A 21,315-nucleotide genomic window follows, 5' to 3' on the forward strand; every position below is an offset into this window, starting at 1 on the left:
TACTGAACCAAAGAAAGACTGAAAACCATCAGGGCAAACTCCAAACTCTCCATGTCTGATGTCAAAGTTCTCTCAGATCTCCAACTCTTTTCAGCTTTGTTGACTACCACATACTTCTCTTTCTTGGGCTGATTCTACTCCCTGTTAGCAGCTCTCCTCTGCAGGTATCTCATGGCTCTGACAGCTCCAACATCTTGGGGTCTCCCAAGGCAATCCAGGCTTCGACTTCACAGCTTCACGCAATGGCCTCTCTGGTCCTCCATTCAGGGACACCCCTGACACTTGTCTGGACTCAGTAGCTTTCCTTATCTGCAGAGGAAAATCCACAACCCCTTCCTTGTATTAATTCTAAAGCCAGAACCAGGTGGCTGAAGCTGCCAAGTTCTGCTGTCTGATGGGGCTGGATCTTAGCCTCTCCTTCAGTTACATTTGCATCAGCTTTCTGTTGTTGATGGTTTCCTTCACTGCTTAAGCTTTCCTTTAATTCGCTTTCACAAGTTGGAAGCTTAGCTGGGTGGGGTCTCATCTTTAGGCCACCACTCTTCTTATTCCATTGAGCATTAGGATTTTCTTTAAACTTTTAATCTCCTTGAACACTGGGCTTGGCTCCATTATACTTCCTGGTGCAACTCTTTTCTCAAACAGTACATTTTGCATTTCTCTTTGTTCAGCTTTCTCCTTTTCATTATAGATGTACATACGAATGATTATTAATAATCATATGACATAGTCAATACTAGGCTGTCTTGAAATCTCCTCTGCAAACATCATTAATCCAAAAACTCTTCAATTTGACCTCAGGCAGATTTTTAGGACAAGGGCAAAAAGCAGACACAGTCTTTGCTAAAATATCACAAGAATAGTCTCTAGGCTATTTACTAATATTCTTTTCCTCTGGAACTTCTTGAGATGGAACCTCATAGTTGAAATCACTGTGTTCCATGATCCAAATAGGAGGGCCCATCAAGCACCACTTAAAGTCTAGCCCCTTTCCTAGTCCAAAGTCCCAAAGTCTTCCATACAAACAGCATGGCCTATCATAGCAATAATCCAGTTCCTGGTATCATCTTCTGTCCTAGTTAGGGTTTCTATTGCTGTGATGAAACACCATGACCAAAGGCAACTTGGGGAGAAAAGTGTCTACTTGGCTTAAACTTCCACATCACCGTTCATCATCAAAGTAAGTCAGGGTAGGAATTCAAACAGGGCAGGAACCTGGAGGTAAAAACTGTTACAGAAGCCATGGCAGGACGCTGCTTACTAGCTTGGTCCTTATGGCCTATGTAGCCTGCTTTCTTATAGAACCCAGGACCACCAGCTCAGGGGTAGCACCACCCACAAGGGGCTGAGCCCTCTCCCATAGGTTTACCTACATCCCAATCTCATGGAGGCATTTTCTCAGTTGAAGTTCCCTCCACTCTGATGATGCTTCTTGTATCGAGCTGACATAAAACTAGCCAGCACACCTTGAGTCTCAGAATTACCTTTGTGGACTTTGAAACGATATTGATACCGGATGACTATGGAGACTTTTGAAGTTGGACTAAATACATTTTATATTACGATGTGGCCATAAGACTGTGGGAGTCAGGAAGCGGGATGTGCTGGTTTGAATGAGACTACTCCCCAGTAGGCTCATATGTCTGAATATTTGCTTCCGGGTTTACAGAACTGTTTGCTAAGGATTGGGAGGTGTGCCTTTGTTGAAGGAGGTGTGCCACTAAGAGCAGACTTTGAAAAGATCTGGGCTCTCTTTCTCTCTCTGCATCCTGCTTGTGGATCAAGAGGTTAGCTCTCAGATGTTCCTGCTTCTGTGCCTTTCCTCTGCTATCATGGAATCTACTCTGCTGAAACAATAAGCCCAATTAAATTATTTCCTTTAGAAGTTTCCTTGGCAATGATGTGTCACAACAGTTGAAAATAATCTTGTAGCATGATTGGTATTTTTCAGATTATAGACCATTACGTTCCGGATCCCTCTCAGAAATAGCAACTGTTACGACCAATGACAGCACCTTTCTCCTACCACCAAGAACTCTTGACCTTCAAGTGATGTCACAGCTGGCTTTTAATCTCCTACAATAACTACTCTCTCCCCTCTCCAAAATGCCACTCAGTCCTTTTATGCTGCATGATCATCAATCCTGACAGATCACCAATGCAAAGAAGGGCCCTATGGTTCCCCCACTCAGTTCTAAAGCAGGTACAGAATAAAGTAGACACTTCTATCCTCTGTTAATGACTTGACTTTGTGGATTTGTCGAGGGGAAATGAGGCAAAAAGGATAAAATAGACCTAGACTATTTAGAGCCTGATTCCAGTGATTTGTGGTGTCTTGTATAAACATTTAGAGCCTAGCTCTTAACGAACTGTGACACGTGATCCCAGATGACCAGTCTGAAGAAGGACAACTGATGCTGTAAAACTTACTACTTGACAAGATAATGAGAAGCCTATTTAGCTCTCCAGATATAGACTCCACACAAATGACACGCAAGATAAGACCAAGTAACTTCCTTTAGCTGTTAGAAAAAACAAAAACAAAAAATTCCTTTCAAGATTGAGTCTCTACAAATTTGTCTGTTGCATCTCTGTCTTGAAGAACATTTTGTTCAATAAATATTTTTATATATGTCTTCATTTGGCAAATACTTATGGTCTCACCCTTTAAGCTTGTTAACCATCATTCCCAGCACATTGTATAAAATGTGATTCCTATCACAAACTAAACACTCAATAAATGATATCAATAATATTACCATTATTGCTATTTTACATTAATATTTGCATTAAAAGTTAGGGAGGATAACATTTTGAGATGTTACAAATTGTGGCTTCCTTTATAAATTTATGTCACTTTTCATGTAATGCAAACCATAGTTGAGTGATTCCTGAGTTTCATTAAGCCAACTAATGTTCCTCTCCTGTATGTACCAATGAAGAGACTAGTAGGTGAATCTCCACACTCTTGACCATGATCATCTTGTTTCTTTTCCCTTGTGTATGGGCAGAGCTTATGAATATGATGGGCTGCACTTGGGAGGTTATGGCGAATCATCATCATGGGTTTTAAGTTTATGAGTTCCAGGCCAGCCTGGGCTAAGAGTTAGGCCTTGTGTAAATAAACACTACACACACACACACACACACACACACACACACACACACACACACACACACACACAGAAGTGGGGAGGGAGAAAGGGGGGAAGCAGGGAGGGGGAGAGAATAATATCTTTGCACAGGCTTGGCTTTAAAAGCAGTTAACATGTTAGAATGTGTCAGAAAGGTTTCTGGAAAAGATAGAAAAAATATTGCTACACCATGAAAAACTTGTGGAGGGGCTACATGGAAGGACATAAAGGTGATTTTAAGATGACAACCAGCAACAAGACAGAGCCCTCAGCCACACAATTACATGCAACTGACCTTTCCATCACCTAAATGAACTTATAAAAGGGTTGTGTGCTATGGCTTGGAGCTAAAGTGCGCCCCCCACCCAAGGATTATTTGTTGAAGCAGTAGTCAAGGATAGGGTCTTTGGGAGGTGATTGGATCATGAGAGCTCTAGAATCCTCAGTGGATTAATACATTTGAGGATTCATAGCTTAATGGGTTTGTAGGGGTTCTTTGCTGTGAAAGTAACCTCCCACCCCACCAAATGGTCTGAACAATGACAGCTTTTTAAAGAACTTTTATAGACCACAGGATGATTTTGGGGTGGGGGGACACGTATTTTTACTTTATGTGTATAGTGTTTTTACTGCAAGTATGTCTGTGTACCAAATGAGTAGTGTCCATGGAGGCCAGGAAAGGCCATCAGATCCTCTGGAACTAAAGTTACAGATGGTTATGAGCTGCCATGTGAGTGCTGGGAACCAAACCTGAGTCCTCTGCTAGAGCACCAAGTGCTCTTAATCTCTGAGCCTCCCGAGTTGCATATTCTGTGTGTAGTACTGGAGATCAAACTCAGACCCTTTTATATATTAGACAACCCCTCTACCAAACTATAGCTGCAATCCTTCGAATGGCCTTTATATGGAAACCTGACGTTCCTTCAGGCAGACTCAGGTCATGCCTTCTGGAAGAATATTCCAGGGATACTACTATGATGCGCTCTTCTCAGAACACCACACTGGGATTTACTGTTTCAACCAGTCTCATCTCACACTGGTGCTGAACATTTCTGTCACCTCCACATATTAGTGTCTGCTGGCTTTTTTCACCATAAACTATCTATTTTCTCTCATTAGTATTTTTGTAAGTTTTTCTAGTACTATTTTCCATCAAACCTCCAGCTTCTGTCCTGTGCTTCCATTAATAGTTCAGTCCTACATCAATTCCACTATGAAGGTTGCTAAAAGGTAATTTCTATTCCATTCCTGCTTTAATAAATGACACTCTAATGTTAAAAGCTTCCTTATCCACGATTTCTTTTCTATACATTTGTCTCTCATTCTTCCCTTTGTTCAGTATGGCCTTGAGGGTTCTTATTTTGCTTACTGGAGTATAATCTGCCAATTGTTTGTTCCATAATTGGGACAAAATGCCTAAGGAAAAAAACCGTAAAGGAAAAGGTTTATTTTTCTCATGAGTTAGGACTTCAGTCCACTGGTCCCATTTCCTGAGGACTTGTGTTGAGGCACAGTAGCATGAAGTAAGTTCATTTGAACATACGTGCTTACTTCATGGAGGCCTGGAAACTAGTGAATGTTGTTGTCAACTTGCTTGTAATAAAAGCTACCTGAGTGTTAGTGTTAATATTCTGACCTACCCCTTGGGGCTGCCCTGTGCCCTCTTCTCTCTTTCTCTCCACTCCCACAAGGTGTGCACCCCTCGATACCCCCTCTCTCTTCCTCTCTCTCTCTTCTCTACCTCTTTCCTGTCTTCTTTTCATCTCTCTATTATAATAAACCATTTCTGTGCGGATGCAGCATCTGGGTTGTGAATGTCCACCCAATGCCCCGTTGCCATGCTCGCATGGCAAGGGTCACCCGCCAGCCCACCGCTGCATCTGCCCAGTATGCCAGCATGTTTTCCTGCACATGTGGTATACCCTCGGGGTCTTCCATGCATAATTCATAACAGTTAGGTCTCAGGGCATCTATATAACCAGAAATGAGCTCAAGCTGGACTGTAAAAGGATTTCTGGAGGTTAGGTAAAAAGCCACCCACTGTCCAGATGTCTATTATGGACTACCAAGCCTTCTGTTATGTAAACCAGCCTTCTAAAAATCCCTTTTTGATTCTGTTCCTCTAGGGATCACTGACTAATAAAAAAAGAAAGCCAGCCCCCAAGGACCTATTTTCCTTAACTAGGCCCTACCTCCCAACAGTTCATTCCACTGAATTTAACAAAGGATTCATCTATTATAAGTCTAGAGCCCCGTGATTCAATTGCCTCTGAATACTGCTACATTGAGGTCAAGCCTTCAGCACATGACCTTTGAGAGACATTTTTCTTCTAAATAGTAGCATCTGCAAATAGCATTCTGTTTTGCTGCTAAAATTGTTTCAGATTTGGCTAGTAGAAGTCCCTTTTGAGTTGTTTCCCAGGCCCTTTGATGTCAAATGGATTGTTCTGTTTCTTATGCTACAAAACATCCCAGCATTATTATACACCTTCACTTTTCCAGCCTTGAACTCAACTATCCATCAGAGTCCCGGGTCTTTTTGCTGGAAAATAGTAGTTGCTAAACTCTGGAACCTGGCTGTGTTCATTAGTACTAAGGTACCATTGCTTCTAGGCATTCTTGGCAGACAGAACGAGGAAATGAATTTGTTTATAGGTACACACACCTATCTACCTGTGCTTCCAAGTACATACATAAAACCTTTTTTTTTTTTTCTTAAAGATTTATTTATTATATAGACAGCATGTATGAAGAGAGCGCCAGATCTCATTACAGATGGCTGTGAGCCACCATGTGGTTGCTGGGAATTGAACTCAGGACCTCTGGAAGAGCAGCCAGTGCTCTTAACCTCTGAGCCATCTCTCCAGCCCCAACCGTTTTTATGTCTGTACATACATATCAAAACCAGGATTATACTGGTACCTTCATTCCTCATCCAATAGTCCATGGTTCTTTCTAAGCATCCTTCTTTCTATGTTGGTAAACATCTTCTCACCAGCAATAAGTCTGGCCTTCATTATGCTAAATATTGTAAGAATATAATATTAGAATCTGGCCCAGACTGCTTCTCAAACTGCCTTCAGTAACTTTCCTCTTCTCACAGATACAGACGGCACCATCTTGAGAACACTACTTCTGACTCTCTAGCAAACAGACTTCCTGGTACCAAGATTTCTCACCCAGGGAAGTAAGTTTACATGGAAGGGGCACATCCAGATCCCCACCTCCTGCCCTGCCCCCTGCCTTGCTGCAGACTCCTGCTATTAAATGTGAAGAACCCCTGGAAAGAATTGTATCTGCAGAGACTGAAGAACTAATTAGCATTTCAGTCCTGTGGAGAGATTGGAAAGTTTCAGGTCCAGAGGATAATTACCTTATCTTGGGCTAGTTCTACCCATCCAGCCCACCTTTGAGTCAAAACTAGCATCTTGTGGCTGATATTTGCTTTCAACAATCCAAAAGTTAAGCATGTCGTCAGATAGCATCCTGGGCCTCTATAAAAAACTTCTCATCTCACTGTACCTGCCTCTTTTGTGGACATACCAACCTATTTTAAACTTGTCTAGACTTATGACTTTCTTAATTCTCCAAAACTATAAAAATTCATGAAACTGCTTCCATGTTGGAACACAGAATTTGGCATAATGTAAATCTATTTTCCTGGGCCATGGCCACTCAAAATGGCTCTCTTCTAATAAACTACTTGCACCTAACAGTCCATTTCAGTGTCCTTCCTGAACCTGCAGCTGAGACCTTTCAAGTATATTTTTAAGGTGTTTAACCAGGTTAACTGTCCTCTTTGTCAGTTTTCTGGACATCTCATCTTGTCAACACTCAGTCTTTGCTTCTGCCTCCTGAGTGCAAGGAAAGGTAGGTTCTCTACAATTTTCGTTTTGAGACAAGGTCTCAATATGCAGCCTCACTGGCCTTGGAACTTGCTTTGTATACCATGATGACATCAAATTCACAGAGATTAACCTGCTTGTACCTCCTGAGTGTTGGAATTAAAGTCACGTACTGCCACACCCTGCCTCTAAATAATTTTGAAAGAACGAGGAGGGGGAGGTTAAAGAGATATTGACTGCGGTGTTTGAATGAAAATGTCCCCCATAGGCTCATGTATTTGAATACTTGGCCACCTGGTGGGACTGTTTTGGATAGATTGGGAGGTGCTGCATTGTTGAAGGAGATGGGACCTTGTTGGAGGAGATATGTTACTAGGGGTGGGCTTTGAGGTTCAAAAGCCATGCCATTCTTAGTTCTCCTTCTCTCTCTCTCTCTCTCTCTCTCTCTCTCTGCCTTGAGCCTGTGAATGTGAAGAAGATTTGAGTTCTCAGCTACTCTTCCAGTGCCATGCCTGCCTGCCAGCCTCTGCCATGCCGACTGCCATGGACTCACTCTCTGAAGCTAATGTGTAGGTTGCCTTAGTCATGGTGTCTCTTTACAGCAATGAGAAATAACTAAGATTCCAATAGATCAACATGTGTTAATAACGATCACAGTAAGAAAGGGCCTGGACTTTTCTAATTTCCTGGCTGCAAAACACATAAACCAATTTAAGAAAGCAGGTAGGATATTTAAAAAGGTTTGGTTGTATTAAAAGAGAGAGAGAGAGAGAGAGAGAGAGAGAGAGAGAGAGAATATCAGAAGAATAAGAGTCTTTGTGGTTTGGGGTTGTAGAGATAAAAAAAAAAAATGGAATGATCTGTTTCTTCCCTATCATAAAGGGTCATGGCTAGCAACCTTATACCTTAAGCAGGCTACCAGTCAAAAAGATAATTGCATATACATGATCATAGTTTTACACATCATAGAGTCTTCAAAATGAAGACCCAAAGATAGACAGTGAAGTATCATTTTTTTTTTTAACTTGGGCTCAATGAAGCATGGACAGCTATGTACCACTGATTGGACAAAAAGGTTGCTATCCAATAGGAACAGACTAAGGTGGGCATACAGCAAGGCCTGTTCAGATTCTTTTTAGCATTCCTATGTAACATTTCTTCCATTCACGTGTGGAGTAGGACACCTTCTGCAATTGTGCTTTGTAATATCTCTTCAGACACGCAGGTCCATGTAACTTTCTAGGAATCATGCCTTGCTTTGAAGGAAATATATTCTAATTCTTTTTGCCTTAGATTTGCCTTAGAAAATGGAAATTCTAGCTTCTATGAGTTGGTTTGCGGGGAGAAAGAAAAGCAGAAGGAAGCAGATCTGAGAGAAATTTTTCATCTAGAGAGCAGACTGTGCATGGTTTTATGTTTCTGATATGATCATAGAAGTCTTTATACAGGATGTGAACATGCACCATAAAATCTATATAGGTTCCTTCCTGCTCTTTTTTGTATTACCAAGGGAATTACCTTTTTTAAAAAAGTGTGTACATGTGTGTCTGAGTGAGTGTATGCTCTGTGTGTGTGGGTACCCATAGAAGTCAGAAGACATGTTGGCCCCAATTGGTTATCCAATACCAAGAGATTAACCCTGAAATAATATACAGACATTATATGGATAAACACAATATACATGTGATATATAAAATATATACACACACATATATATAATATGGTGTGTGTTATAACAATTAAAGAAGAAGCAATTAATTTGAGAGAAGGTACAGAGAGGGGGTACACAGGAGGGGTTGGAGGGAAGAAAGGGAAGGAATGATGTAATTATAATTTCAAAAATAAAATTATTTCAAAGAAGAAAAAAGAATTAAACAAGCAGAGCATAATGAAAGAATGAACACTCAGCCAGGCGTTGGTGCACACCTTTAATCCCAGCACTCAGGAGGCAGAGCCAGGTGGATCTCTGTGAGTTTGAGGCCAGCCTGGGCTACCAAGTGAGTTCCAGGGGAGGCTCCAAAGCTGCACAGAGAAACCCTGTCTAGAAAAACAAACAAACAAACAAATGAACACTTATATCGATCTCAGTGGCAAGAGCAGACTTATTGCTCTGAGAGGGGTACTCCAAACTGAGTGGCACTGCGACCAGGGTGCAAGAGAATGCCCTGTTCAGAGTCTGAGAAGGGGGGTGTAATTGAGAGTAGGGAGGGGGTAAGAGCATGGCTTCTCCAGACCCAGAAACTATTTTTTTGGGTAAACAGCTTTTCAAAACTGTGAGGGGAAGATAAATCAAGTTGACTGTTTTTGTAACCTCTGGATTCCAGGGTGTGTAGGGGTAGCTGCATTAAACTTCCTAGAGCTTTGGGCCTGTGTTAGGGTGCTGGTTTTGGAGGAGGGGTATTCCTTTAGGATTCCTTGGAGCTGGAGTTACAGGCTGTTGCACGCGGTCTAATATGGATGGCCGGAACCAAACTCGGGTCCTCTGGAAGAGCAGCAAGCACTCTTAACCTCTGAGCCATCTCTCCATCCCGGGGTATCGCTTATTTTGATGTTATTACAACTTAGCAGCATCAAGAGCAATACTTGGTTATGTAGAGGAAATGGGTTGCCATTTGCTATGCAGCAAACAAAATAAAGTGAAATGAGAAAAAGAAAACATCTCACCTAGTGTGGTGGTTTGAATAAGAATGGTCCCCATGGTTTCCTAGATTTGAAACCTTGGTCACCAGGGATTGGCACTATTTGAAAGGATTAGGAGGTTGGCTTTGCTGGAGGAAGTGTGTCACTGGGGGTAGGCTTTGAAGTTTCAAAAAGCCCATTACAAGTCCAGAGTCTCTCTCTTCCTGCTGCCTGCAGACCCAGATGTAGAACTCTCAGCTACTTCTCCAGCACCACATCTGCCTGTATGTTGCCATGGCTCCTACCATACTGATAATGTACTAAACCTCTGAAACTGTAAGCCAGCTCAAATGAAATGCTTTCCTTTATAAGAGTTCTTGTGGTGGTCAAGGTGTCTCTTCTCGGAAATAGAACTCTGACTAAGACACCTTGCTTGGTTTATTGCCCTTTGCCCAGCAGATCTTTGTCACCTCTAGAACACAGCATGTCTCTGAAATGCTATAATACATATCCACACATATGCAGGGGAAAGTTTTTCACAGATGACTTTGCATTTGTTTATTCATTCAGTACCTATCACATAAATCGAGGCATTTTTCAAATACATTGGTGAATCAAAAACATTTGGTTACAGAAAAGTGGGTATTTTTTCAATTTTCAGTAGGTTTTAAATACTAACTGATGATATTGGTAGCTTTTGTGTTGGTAGAGGCTAGTGGTTTGCTAATACATCCCAAAAAGTTTTTTTACCTGAATCACAGGGATGTTAGATCAGACACAATGATCGGCTACTGAGTTAAGAAATATAGCCCAAGGTAACTTGGCTTTGGATCTGCAACATTCCACATAGTTGTAATTCATCCTTCTGGAAATTTTTCTTAAAAATTATGCCTATGTGCCTGTGCACATGAGTATAAGTACTTGCTGAGGCCAGAGGTGTTAGATCCCATGGAGCTGGAGATCAGGTGTGGATGCTGGGAATCAAACTCAGGTCTTCTGTAAGAGCACTGCACACTCTTACCTGCTTGGCCATCTCTCCAGCTCTTCAGCAAACTTTAACGTAGTTGCCTTTTTTCTGAAAGCTTCACAGATGATCCCTAAGAGTTTGCCCTTAAAGGGTGATTCGAGGGTTTGGGGGGCAGGGGCGGGGAAGTGAGAAAAATACAACTTTGACTCTGGTTGGTTTTTTGGGTTTTTGTTTGTTTGTCTGATTGGTTTATTTGTTGTTTTTAAATCTTCAGGACAACTATGTTTTCCTAAGCTCACTGGGGCCAGGGTTTGGGAAATCAGACCTGAGGAGTACTAGACACGGAGGCGCCACCACACTGTAAGGCCACAGGGCGAATTTTACTGAGGCAGGCACCAAGTTCTCATAACACACATGGAGGCCCAGGAACCATTCTCCTACCCTAGGCACCTGTAAGTTCAAGTTCTCTGCCAAGGAGCCAGGAGTGGTAAGGGGTTGACTGGCTAGAGCTTGCATCCACCCGACGCCTGAGAAATCACCCAGTGCTCCGCTAAGGACCCAACTCGGCCGGTTAGCTTCCCAGCTCGCTGGGAACAGCGCATCCTTTACACGTCCGCGAAAGCCCTCCCGAAGGCCAAGCCTCAAGGGTGCAGACCTCGCTCGCTGGCTCGCGTGCGCGCAGCCCGCCCTCCCGCAGCGCAGAGGGAACCACCCCACAGGTTAGGGGGCGGGGCCGGTCTAGCGTGATGGCGCCGCCAGCGGCCCACTCCGGACGGGGAGCTGCAGCGCCAGCTGTCTTCGCAAGAACACTAAGGCGAGGGCGGGGCCGGCCACGCGATGACACCGTGCACAGATCATTCGCTGCCCGCGGTTCTTTGCCGAGGGCCCCGGCGAGTGGGCGGGATCGGGGAGTACCATAGCGCGCCCCGCCCGGACTCTTGCTGCACAAACTGTCTCTGGACAATTTGATCCTGGCAACGAAGCGTCAGGCGCGCAACGATGACGTCGCCAAAGGCGAGCTCAGCCTGAGCAAGACCCCGTCCCCGAGACGACTCCGGTGGAGGCGGGCCTTGCGCACCGTGATGACGCCGAGGCCCGCCCGTTCGAGGAGTGGAGCGGTGGCGCCCGCGGTCCCCCTCAGAGGGGCGCTGGCGCGCGGGGTAGATTGACCTGTTATCTGTGGGATTCCGCGTTCGCCTCAGCAGGAAGGAGTGAGCTGCGCGGCTGGCGATGAGCGGCACCGGGGACGAGGGCCCGGAGGCCGGGGCCGGCCCGGCCGGGGGCCGCTCTGAGCCGGAGGCCCCGGGCAGCGCGCTGAGCGTGGACTTGCCGGGGCTGCTGGGGCAGCTGGCGCGCAGCTTCGCGCTGCTGCTGCCGGTGTACGCCCTCGGCTACCTGGGGATGAGCTTCAGTTGGGTGCTGCTGGCGCTTGGGCTCCTCGCCTGGTGCCGCCGGAGCCGCGTCCTCAAGGCCAGCCGCCTGTTCCGCGCGCTGGCGCTGTTGGAGGACGAGGAGCGAGCCGTGCGCCTGGGGGTGCACGCCTGCGATCTGCCCGCCTGGGTGAGTGTTGCCCCCAAACCCGAGTGGAGTCTGGTCCGCACCACCCTTCCCCTCCTCCTCAGGGACGGGCGGGGACTCGGGCTTCAGCCCAAGTGAGGTGTCCGCACGGCTTGCCCCACACCACCGCCCGATCCGGGGTCTGCACAACCTGGACCCGGACCAAGTCCGGTGTGTGATCATGCTGCTGCCTGCCTGCTCCCCTGCTGTCTGCCTACCTAAATTGGGTGTCTGCGCCCCTGCCAGCATTCTCCGCCCACCTGCTTTCCTGGGGGTCCTGACCGCGGTGGCCTACCCGGCCCCGAGCGGAGGCCTGCGTCTCGATCCCACTTGCTGTCAGCGCACCCAGCTCTCCCGCCTAAGTCAGGTGTCTTCGCTGCTGTCCCCACCCTCCTCCAGGGCGAGGTGTCCTGGTCATCTGTTCCAGAGTGTCCGCTCTCAGCCCTCTTCCAGGCTTCCCCCACTCGTCGCTTGCAGAAGTGTGCAGGTAGTGAATACTTCCTAACTTGGAGATACTGGCCGTGACGCCGGCAGTGACTACTGCCCTGAAGCGTACCTTAATGAGCGACGAGCGATGGTATCTGCTGTCCCGAGCTGAGCGATTCTGAAAACCTTTTGGCAGCGCGGCGCTGCAGGCCTGGAAAGGTCCAGATTCTCTTTTCTGATTTAAAAAGTAGTGACAACCAATGTGGGAAGAAGTTAATCCTAAACTCAAGACGACTCATTCATTTCTTAGTTGTGCCTGACACGGTGGAAGTGTTCCTGGAAAGCTTATATTAGAGTAATTTGAAATCTTTGTTTCATTTTTTAAAATACCAGATGTTAAGACTAAGCACTTTTGCATGATCATTCTAGATCCAGTGTGAACATATGTAGTGGACGTTTTGTTTTTTCTTTTTCCTTTTTGTTTGTTTTTGTTTTGTTTTGTTTGTTTTTCGCTTTTTGAGACACGATTTCTCTGTGTAGCTTTGTGCCTTTCCTGGAACGTAGTGGACGTTTTGAAAGAGTGAACAGTAATGATGGTACAGGTTTTTCCTAAAGTAGCTTTCTACTTACTTATTGAGTATTTGAACCTGTTGCAGCTGGCTTTATCTTTTTCTCCTCACTGTTTTTCTTAGCAAGGGGTTAGTGTCAGGGTTTCAGATAGACGGAAATAGTGCATATCTTAAGATAAATGATGCACATATTAGGCTTGATGTAAATGTCTATATGGAAATAGTGTGAGTTTTAGAAGGGAGAACAAGGAGGTTTTCGTGGAGAAAGAGCTTGGAGAATGTTCCCTTTTTCCAGCTAGGAGACACTTGAGAAATGAGTCATGGAATATATGGTACAAATACCCCAAATAAAATTAAAAAGTAGGGGCTCTCAGAATCAAGAGGAACATAGTGGGTAGCACTCTGTGCTGACAAAGAGCAGCTGGAGCAAGAACTGTAATAGTGGGCACTCCGAGAATTTGAAGCTTCAGATGCGTGGTGAATAGGTAGGACAGTCGTGCTTTGGAAAATGAAAGTAACTGGTACGGTACAATACAGCGCTCAGCCAGCAGTAAAGAAGTGTACAAAAAACAGGAAGTTAGAATGACCAACGTGAGAAAAAACTAGAAATGGTGTGCTTTGGAATGCTGTAGTGGTATCATATCTCTGCTACACTGAATTGAATGCTGTCAGAAAGCTTGTAAAAACCGTAGTAGTTAAATGACCAAACAGCAGCAAATATGCCTGAAATCTTCAGGAGCAGGGTGGTGCCAGCTTTCAGAAATACTTGATTATTGAGCAACTGACATAAACTAGCTTTAAAACATGTTTGCAAAATGCCAGTATTTTCACAAAGGAAATACAATGCAGTTGCTGCCATAATGAACTAAATTCGTGGTTTTTTTGTTTTTGTTTTTGGTTTTGGTTTTTCGAGACAGGGTTTTTCTATGTAGCTTTGTGCCTTTCCTGGAGCTTGCTCTGTAGACCAGGCTGGCCTCGAACTCACAAAGATCCGCCTGCCTCTGCCTCCTGAGTGCTGGGATTAAAGGCATATACCACCACCGCCCGGCATGAACTAAATTCTTAAAGAGTAAAAAAGTAATTGGCCAGTTTTTTAAATTGGTTTCTCTGCAGTGTTGGAGTCAGACTCGAGGCTTCCAGCATGATAGTAAAGTGGTCTACCACTGCACTACACAGACAACCCCCTGCATATTTTTGTTTTGTTTCGTTTTTATTTGGTTGTTTGGAGACAAGGTCTTGCTTTTTGACCAAGGTTGGTCATCCTGCCTCAGCCACATGGTGGGATATCAGGTATGTGCTAACAAGCTTACCTGGTTCCCAGGGCTTCTGGATATTGGGGTGATACTTGTCTTGAACAAGATGTACATATCAAGGACTGTACAAGTATCATTGATGAGTCTGATTCATAGTGGAGTGGAAACATGAGCTAGTATGCTATCAACTTCCTATTCTCAGTGTTAGATAAAAAAAAAAAAAGGCAACAACAGGTGAATTTAACTCTTTACTCTTTGGGCTCTTTGGCACTTTTGAGGGGCCTACCACCCAGCTCCCAAATAATTCACACATGGAGGCTTACTCTTAATTATAAATGCCCGGCCTTAGCCTGGCTTGTTGCTAGCCAGCTTTTCTTAACTTTAAATTACCCCTGTCTGCCTTTTGCCTCTAGGCTTTTACCTTTGTCTTACTGCTGTAATTTTACTTTCATGCTTACTTCATGGCTGACTGGGTGGCTGGGTGGCTGGGTGGCTGGCCCCTGGCATCCTCCTCTCCTTGTTCTCTTTCTCTCTCTTCTTTTCCTCCCAGATTTCTCCTTCTATTTATTCTGTCTGCCAGCCCTGCCTATCCTTTCTCCTGCCTTGCTATTGGCCACTCAGCGCTTTATTAGACCATCAAGTATTTTAGACAGGCACAGTCACACAGCTTCACAGAGTTAAACAAATGCAACATAAAAGAATGCAACACATCTTTTCATCATTAAGCAAATGTTGAAAGCATAAACAAATATAACACGCCTCAAAATAATATTCTACAACATTCTCCCACAGCATTTTATTTAGCAGAATGAAAATTTAAGCTGGGTATGGGAATAGGGACAGTGCTGCAATTGTATTTTTATTTGAAAACTCACAACTTGGTAAAGTGTGATTCTTTCCTGTTTTTCCTACTGTCAGTAAATACTGATGTTATGGCTGCAAGTATATAGAAACATCAACCTGTTATGTTCAGTGTTGCTTAACTTGGTGAAAATTGTTCTTTAAGTACTCGAATATTTGGATAATTGGGAATTGAAACAGTTTGTTTCTTTAAATATGTTCATCTGTACTATTGTGTACAACTTCAGAGGGAGACAACTTTCTTCCTAGTGTTCTTCTGGAAGTTTAGGAGAATGTAACTCTAGTCAATGTAATACTTATAACCTAACAACAAAATAAATTAAAAGATGCATGGTAGTCTCATGTAAAGAAAGAACAAATAATTGGTTTTCTTGGTACTTTCAATAAGTTTCATGAGACTTGTATCAGATTGGTGTAGATTTTAGTTATTTTAATCTGAGTACTCCCTAGCACCGTGAGGATGAGATGCAGGTGCTGATGAGTTTCTTTACATTCACACCTGGTTATACCTAGTTAGTACAGGCTATGCCAATTAGATTGCATTGCCATGTGTTGTAAATGTTCCAGTAACTTAGAACATAGTGTCCTGAGGTTTCTTAAAATAATCAGTAAATACCTTGGTTGTTGATTAACTACAATAATTTTAAATTTACCGTATATGTATCCATCAGCCCGTACATTAAGGGTTCAGTTGTATTTGCATTTCAGATTAATTAATATTATGCTTATTTTAATTTTAAAGACAGGACTTAGATCAAATATGAATACTTTATTTGTAGATATGAGTAACATACTTTATGAAATATATCTATAAATATAGCCTGTAGATTGGTTTGTGTACCTGTAATTTTACAATGTACTGTGTGTGGCCTTATACATTTGGTTAACAGTTTATCAAAGCATCTCTCAATTTCCATGATAATTCTGTCCCAGAGGAACTTTGTCATACTGTTAAGATGCAACGTAAAAACTTGCCCTGTCTTCACAATTATATTTCTTCCAGGTATATATAACTGACGAACTAGTAGGTATCAGATAGTCTCAGGTAGCATATGGTTTGAAGAAGGACCAGGGAAGGCCTCTTGGTAAGGGGGGTGGGTATAAGAATATATGAGTGTGGAATTGGATGTGAACAATAGCAGTCATGGCATGTTCTGTGAGACAGAAGCCCCAGAAGTCCAGGAGGGCAGCGGTGGAAAACAGTTGGAAGTTGTATTTCTGGGCCACCTTCTTTGGAGGGAACTCTGCTGAGATCTCTGTAGTAGTAGAGATTTTGTCAGCCACCCAGCTGGCAAATAATGACACAGAGACTTATTAATTATGAAAGCTCAGCCTATAGCTTAGGCTTGTTCCTAACTAGTAACTATTGCTGTGATAAAACACCATGACCAAAAGCAGCTTGGGGAAGAAAAAAGTTTATTTCACTTACAGTTCATCATCAAAGCAGTAAGGGCAGGTACCTGGAGGCAGGAGCTGATGCCATAGAGGAGTGCTGCTTACTAGTCTGTTTATCATGGCTTCCTCAGCCTGCTTACTTATAGAACCCAGGACCACCAATCCAGGAATGGCACCACCCACAATAGGCTGGACTGTCTCCCATCAATCACTAATTTAGAAAATGCCCAGCAGCTGGATCTTATGGAAGCATTTTCTCAATTGAGGTTTCCTTCTCTTAGTTAACTCTAGCTTGTGTCAAGTTGACATAAAACTAGCCAGCACACTTACCAAAATGTCTTAGTTACTTTTCAATCCCTGGGACAAAATACCATGACCAAGGCAGCCTACAGAAGAAAGATTTTATTGGGAGCTTATAGTTAGAGAGGGTGAGTCCATGACCATCATGGTGGAGAACATGTCAGCAGGCAGACAGGCATGGTACTGGGCAGTAGCTGGAAACTTACATCCTGATCCACAAACTGGAAGCAGGGAAAGAGGGAGGGAGAGAGAGAGTAATTGGAGAGAAGGGAGGGTGAGGGGGGGCTAACTCAGAATGGCATAGACTTTTGAAACCTCAAAGCCCACCCTCAGTGACACACTTCCTCCACCGCAGCCATACCTCCTACTTCTTCCCAGTTTCACCAACTGGGGACTAAGCATTCAGTATACCAGCCATTATCATTCAAACCATCACACTAACCTTATAAGAGATGTTCTGTGCTCCAAGTATGCTAGGTCCTAATGATACAAAAATGGATATGACAAGGTCTTAAACTAGGAAATCCTACCCGACAGAGATTTAAAAGTCATACTATGCATTGGTATTTTTTGTTTATTCATGTATTTTTTTCTTTTTTAAAAACAGACTATTTAGCACAGTCTGGCCTCAAACTTATGATCATCCTGCCTCTGCCTCTGCCTCAAAAGTGCTGTAATTACAGCCACTATGCCCAGTATTTTTTTTTAAGCTGAAGATTGAACCCTGGGCCTTGTGCTTGCTAGGCAAGCGCTCTACCACTGAGTTAAATCCCCAATCCCACTTCTGATGTTTTACAATCTTGCATCTAAGCTGTTAATGCCCAGTAGGCTAGATATACAGACAAGGAACATCCCTTAAGCATTCAGGAGGGTGGAATCTTGCAGGGAATTAGCATAGGGAGGATATCAAGGTCAAGGTCATCAAGCAAGACAACAGTTACCCAAAACGGGGGCCAGGGCCCTACAGGTCCCCCCTTTTACTAAAAAAAGCTTCTGACTTAGGTTGCATGGGACGTCAGCAGGTCACCTTACCTGTCATGGAGACACCAGTCTAGGCCACACAGGTGTTCTGTTGGTGAGCGCCCCCCGAGTATTACCCGTCTCTGAATACTCATTACCATACAGGCTCAATCGTGTGAGAGCTGCTGAGTTAACTGTTGCCAAAGATCTCTAAGTGGCACTGGGCTTGCAATCTGTGTGTTCAACACAGAAAAGACCAATAGAAGTCTTAACCCAACCATAGCCAATAGGCTAAGGGCAATTGAGCCATTCCCTACCTTAATGAGCTTTACTGCAAATTGGAGGCCTTGTAAGGTGGTATCCCAAGAGCAAATGGAACTTGAGTTTGTAAGTTTATAACTTTCAAAGCCAATCAAAATGTATATAACTATTGATTTAATATTTGTCATGACCAATAGAATGAAACATTAATTAACTGTGGTAGCTACTTTTGCTGCCAGGGTCTCCACTGAGCTAGCTGTAGTAACCAATTATGAAATGGCAATCCCAGAAACAGTAGTAGTGGTGGTTGCCACTGTTATAACAGCAACAATGGCAGCAGCGATGTCAAATTCTCTTCTGGAGCATGTGGGTATCCATTGGCATGGACACAACTCCGGGAACACGAACCGCCAAAGCCCATTATTCTTGATCCCAGCACAACTTAAGCTGGCAGCTCTGCAAAAGAACAACTAAGAACCATAAAGAAAAAACAGGCAGCTCACAAGGAGCAGAACTAATGGTCTCATAATGGCTACATTCAGGTTCACAAATTTTAAGGTATCTTCATAGGGGGCTAAATGGATTTCAGGAGGCCAAAAAATGTTGCACAGAGCCATTCCTGAGAAGCAGGTACTGCTCCAGCTTGAATAGGATTGTGAGAATGAAACTGCTTAGCTGGCATGCTACTGTTAATAAATGGAGGTCAGTGATCTTCAGTGTTATCCTTAATCTCCTAGGTGTCTGGGTGACATGTTCTCAAAAATACTTGAAAAAGCTGTTACCATACATTACCTTCTGGAGAATCCAACTGTATGGCTGCAATTCCTAGGCTTACGTTAATGCTTGCCAAAGCTGGCCATATTGGACTTTCAATCCCCATTGGCATTGGAAGGGGAGAGTTTTTCACAAAGGCCCAGTAGGTCTCTGCCATGTTGGGCTTCAGCTGCAGCCACAGGGCGCACTCAGTGCTCAGAAACCCAATGAGGAATTTCACTGTCCTGAGGAAAGACATAAGCAGAACCCCGGGCCCACATCAACACCAGATCAGGTCCCCTCCAAGTGTCAGTAGAAAGATCCTTCCATCGCTCCAGAGGGTAATTTGCAACAGGAGCCCTCCAGTGCTTATCTGCAGTGGATACTCCAGCAGAATCCACCGATAAAAATTTTAAAATATATAATACAAGGGAAAGAGTAGAATGTGGAGAGGAATGATGAGCCCCTAGTTTCCCCTTTTTGCTTTAGCAAAATACGTTTGTTTGTTTTTTTTTCAATAGTTCAAATTTTTCTTTTCTTTTTTATATTTTTAGATTAATTAATTTATTTTTCTATTATCAGCTTGATACAGTATAAATTCTTATCTTAATAGTGTAATGTTTCATTGAGGGTTGCCCAGTAATTGAGTAAAACCAAATCTTACTATAAGCAACCGTCATCCTAGGGTCCCTCATGCCATATATATAGCCTTATGGTTCTGTGGGTTGCAGTCTGATTGTTCTTTGCTTTATATCTAGAATCCACTTATGAGTGAGTACATACCATATTTGTCTTTCTGGGTTTGGGTTACCTCACTCAAGATGATTTTTTTCTGGTTCCATCCATTTGCCTGCAAATTTCATGCTGTCATTGTTTTTCTCTGCTGAGTAGTACTCCATTGTGTATATGTACCACATTTTCTTAATCCATTCTTCAGTTGATGGGCATCTAGGTTGTTTCCAGGTTCTGGCTATTACAAATAATACTGCTATGAACATAGTTGAGCATATATCTTTGTGGTATGGTTGAGTATTCCTTGGGTATATGCCCAAGAGTGGTATGGCTGGGACTTGAGGTAGTTCTATTCCCAATTTTCATTTAATTTATAATGTTCTGACAGCTACTGTCAAGGAAACCACCATACTGACTTCCACAGTGGTTGTATAAGTTTGCATTCCCACCAGCAGTGGAGTAGTGTTCCCTTCCAATATGTTTTTTTATTGATGAAAACTGCATATATTTATGATGCATGATATGTTCCTTTCAAATGCATGTACATTTATCAGTGGCTAAATTGAGTTACTTTACATATGTATTACTTCTCATCTTACCAAGTTTTTTTTTTATATATAGAGAAAATCTTTTAGCACTTTTCAAGAATTCATAAAATTATTAACTGTAGTCACCATGGTCTACCATAGACCTCTTGAACTTATTTCTTCTAACTGAAATTTTATATCCTTTGATTAAATTAGTATTTCCCCTCAACTCCTTTGTGGTTTTCTTGGCTTGTGAAAGTTAAAAACATCTGTGAAAATATTTAAAGTTTTATTTATTTACTTTGTTTCCTTATTTGAGACTGGGTCTTATGTATACCAGGCTAGCATTAAATTCCCTATGTAGCTGAGGATGCTTCTCCTCCCAGTGCTGTTATTACAGGTGTTTATTACCATGCCTGTTTATGTTGTTCTGGGGTTCAGACCCAGGACCTCACACATCCTAGGCAAGCACTCTAGCAACTGAGTTACGTTTCTAGCCTTAAAACAGTTAATCTTTTAATTTAGGGGGAAAATGTATTAAATATGTAGTGTAGTCCAGGAGCTTGAAAGATGATTCTTTCAAGTAAAAGCATTTGTTGCTCTTTCAGAAGATCTGGGTTTGATGACCAGCAATCCATAGTGTCTCACAATTATCTGTAACTCTAGTTCCAGTGGATACTATGCCTCCTTCTGACCTCCTTGGGCATCAAGCATGCAAGAGATACACATACATACATTCAGATAAAACACACATAAAATAAAAAATGAATAAATCTTAAAAATAGCAAAAATATAGTCCATAATATTCAACTATCCTTGATAGTAGCTGTCAGAACATTATAAATTAAATGTGTATTTTTCTATTTGTGTTGACAAGTGTACTAACAATCATTTGGGGAAAATCTGATTTAGAACTTGAATTTTTCTGGGTCCTGAACTGCTGTTTTGTTTTGTTTTTTTTTTTTCCTTTTAAAGTAAGGTAGCCCTTTTATTGAGTCTTAGTTGGCATTTGTACATTCACTAAGACAATAGCAATGCTCTTTAAATCAATCTGATTTAAAAAACAAAGTGTTTTAATTTCCTTTTTAAGATGATCTTACTTTGGAGCTCAGGCTGCCGGGAACTCACTGTGTAGCCAAAGTTGGCTTTGAACTCT

The 21,315-nt window shown here is 42.9% G+C and overlaps 1 protein-coding gene across 4 annotated transcripts in view; it reads left to right on the forward strand.

Annotated features, from left to right (window-relative positions):
• The first annotated feature begins 11,545 nt into the window (after positions 1–11,545).
• The window catches only part of Esyt2 (extended synaptotagmin 2), a 100,010-nt gene continuing 90,240 nt past the window's right edge, over positions 11,546–21,315 (forward strand). Inside the window, exon 1 of one of the 4 annotated variants that reach the window (XM_036205603.1) lies at positions 11,546–12,125. In XM_036205603.1, coding sequence (XP_036061496.1) covers positions 11,796–12,125 — 330 coding nt within the window. In that variant the 5' untranslated portion in view covers positions 11,546–11,795. The remainder of the gene's footprint in view (positions 12,126–21,315) is intronic. The other 3 variants (XM_036205604.1, XM_036205605.1, XM_036205606.1) reach the window with 3 other exon arrangements.

The sequence above is a fragment of the Onychomys torridus genome, chromosome 14 (assembly GCF_903995425.1).
Source record: "Onychomys torridus chromosome 14, mOncTor1.1, whole genome shotgun sequence".
Lineage (NCBI taxonomy): Eukaryota > Metazoa > Chordata > Mammalia > Rodentia > Cricetidae > Onychomys > Onychomys torridus.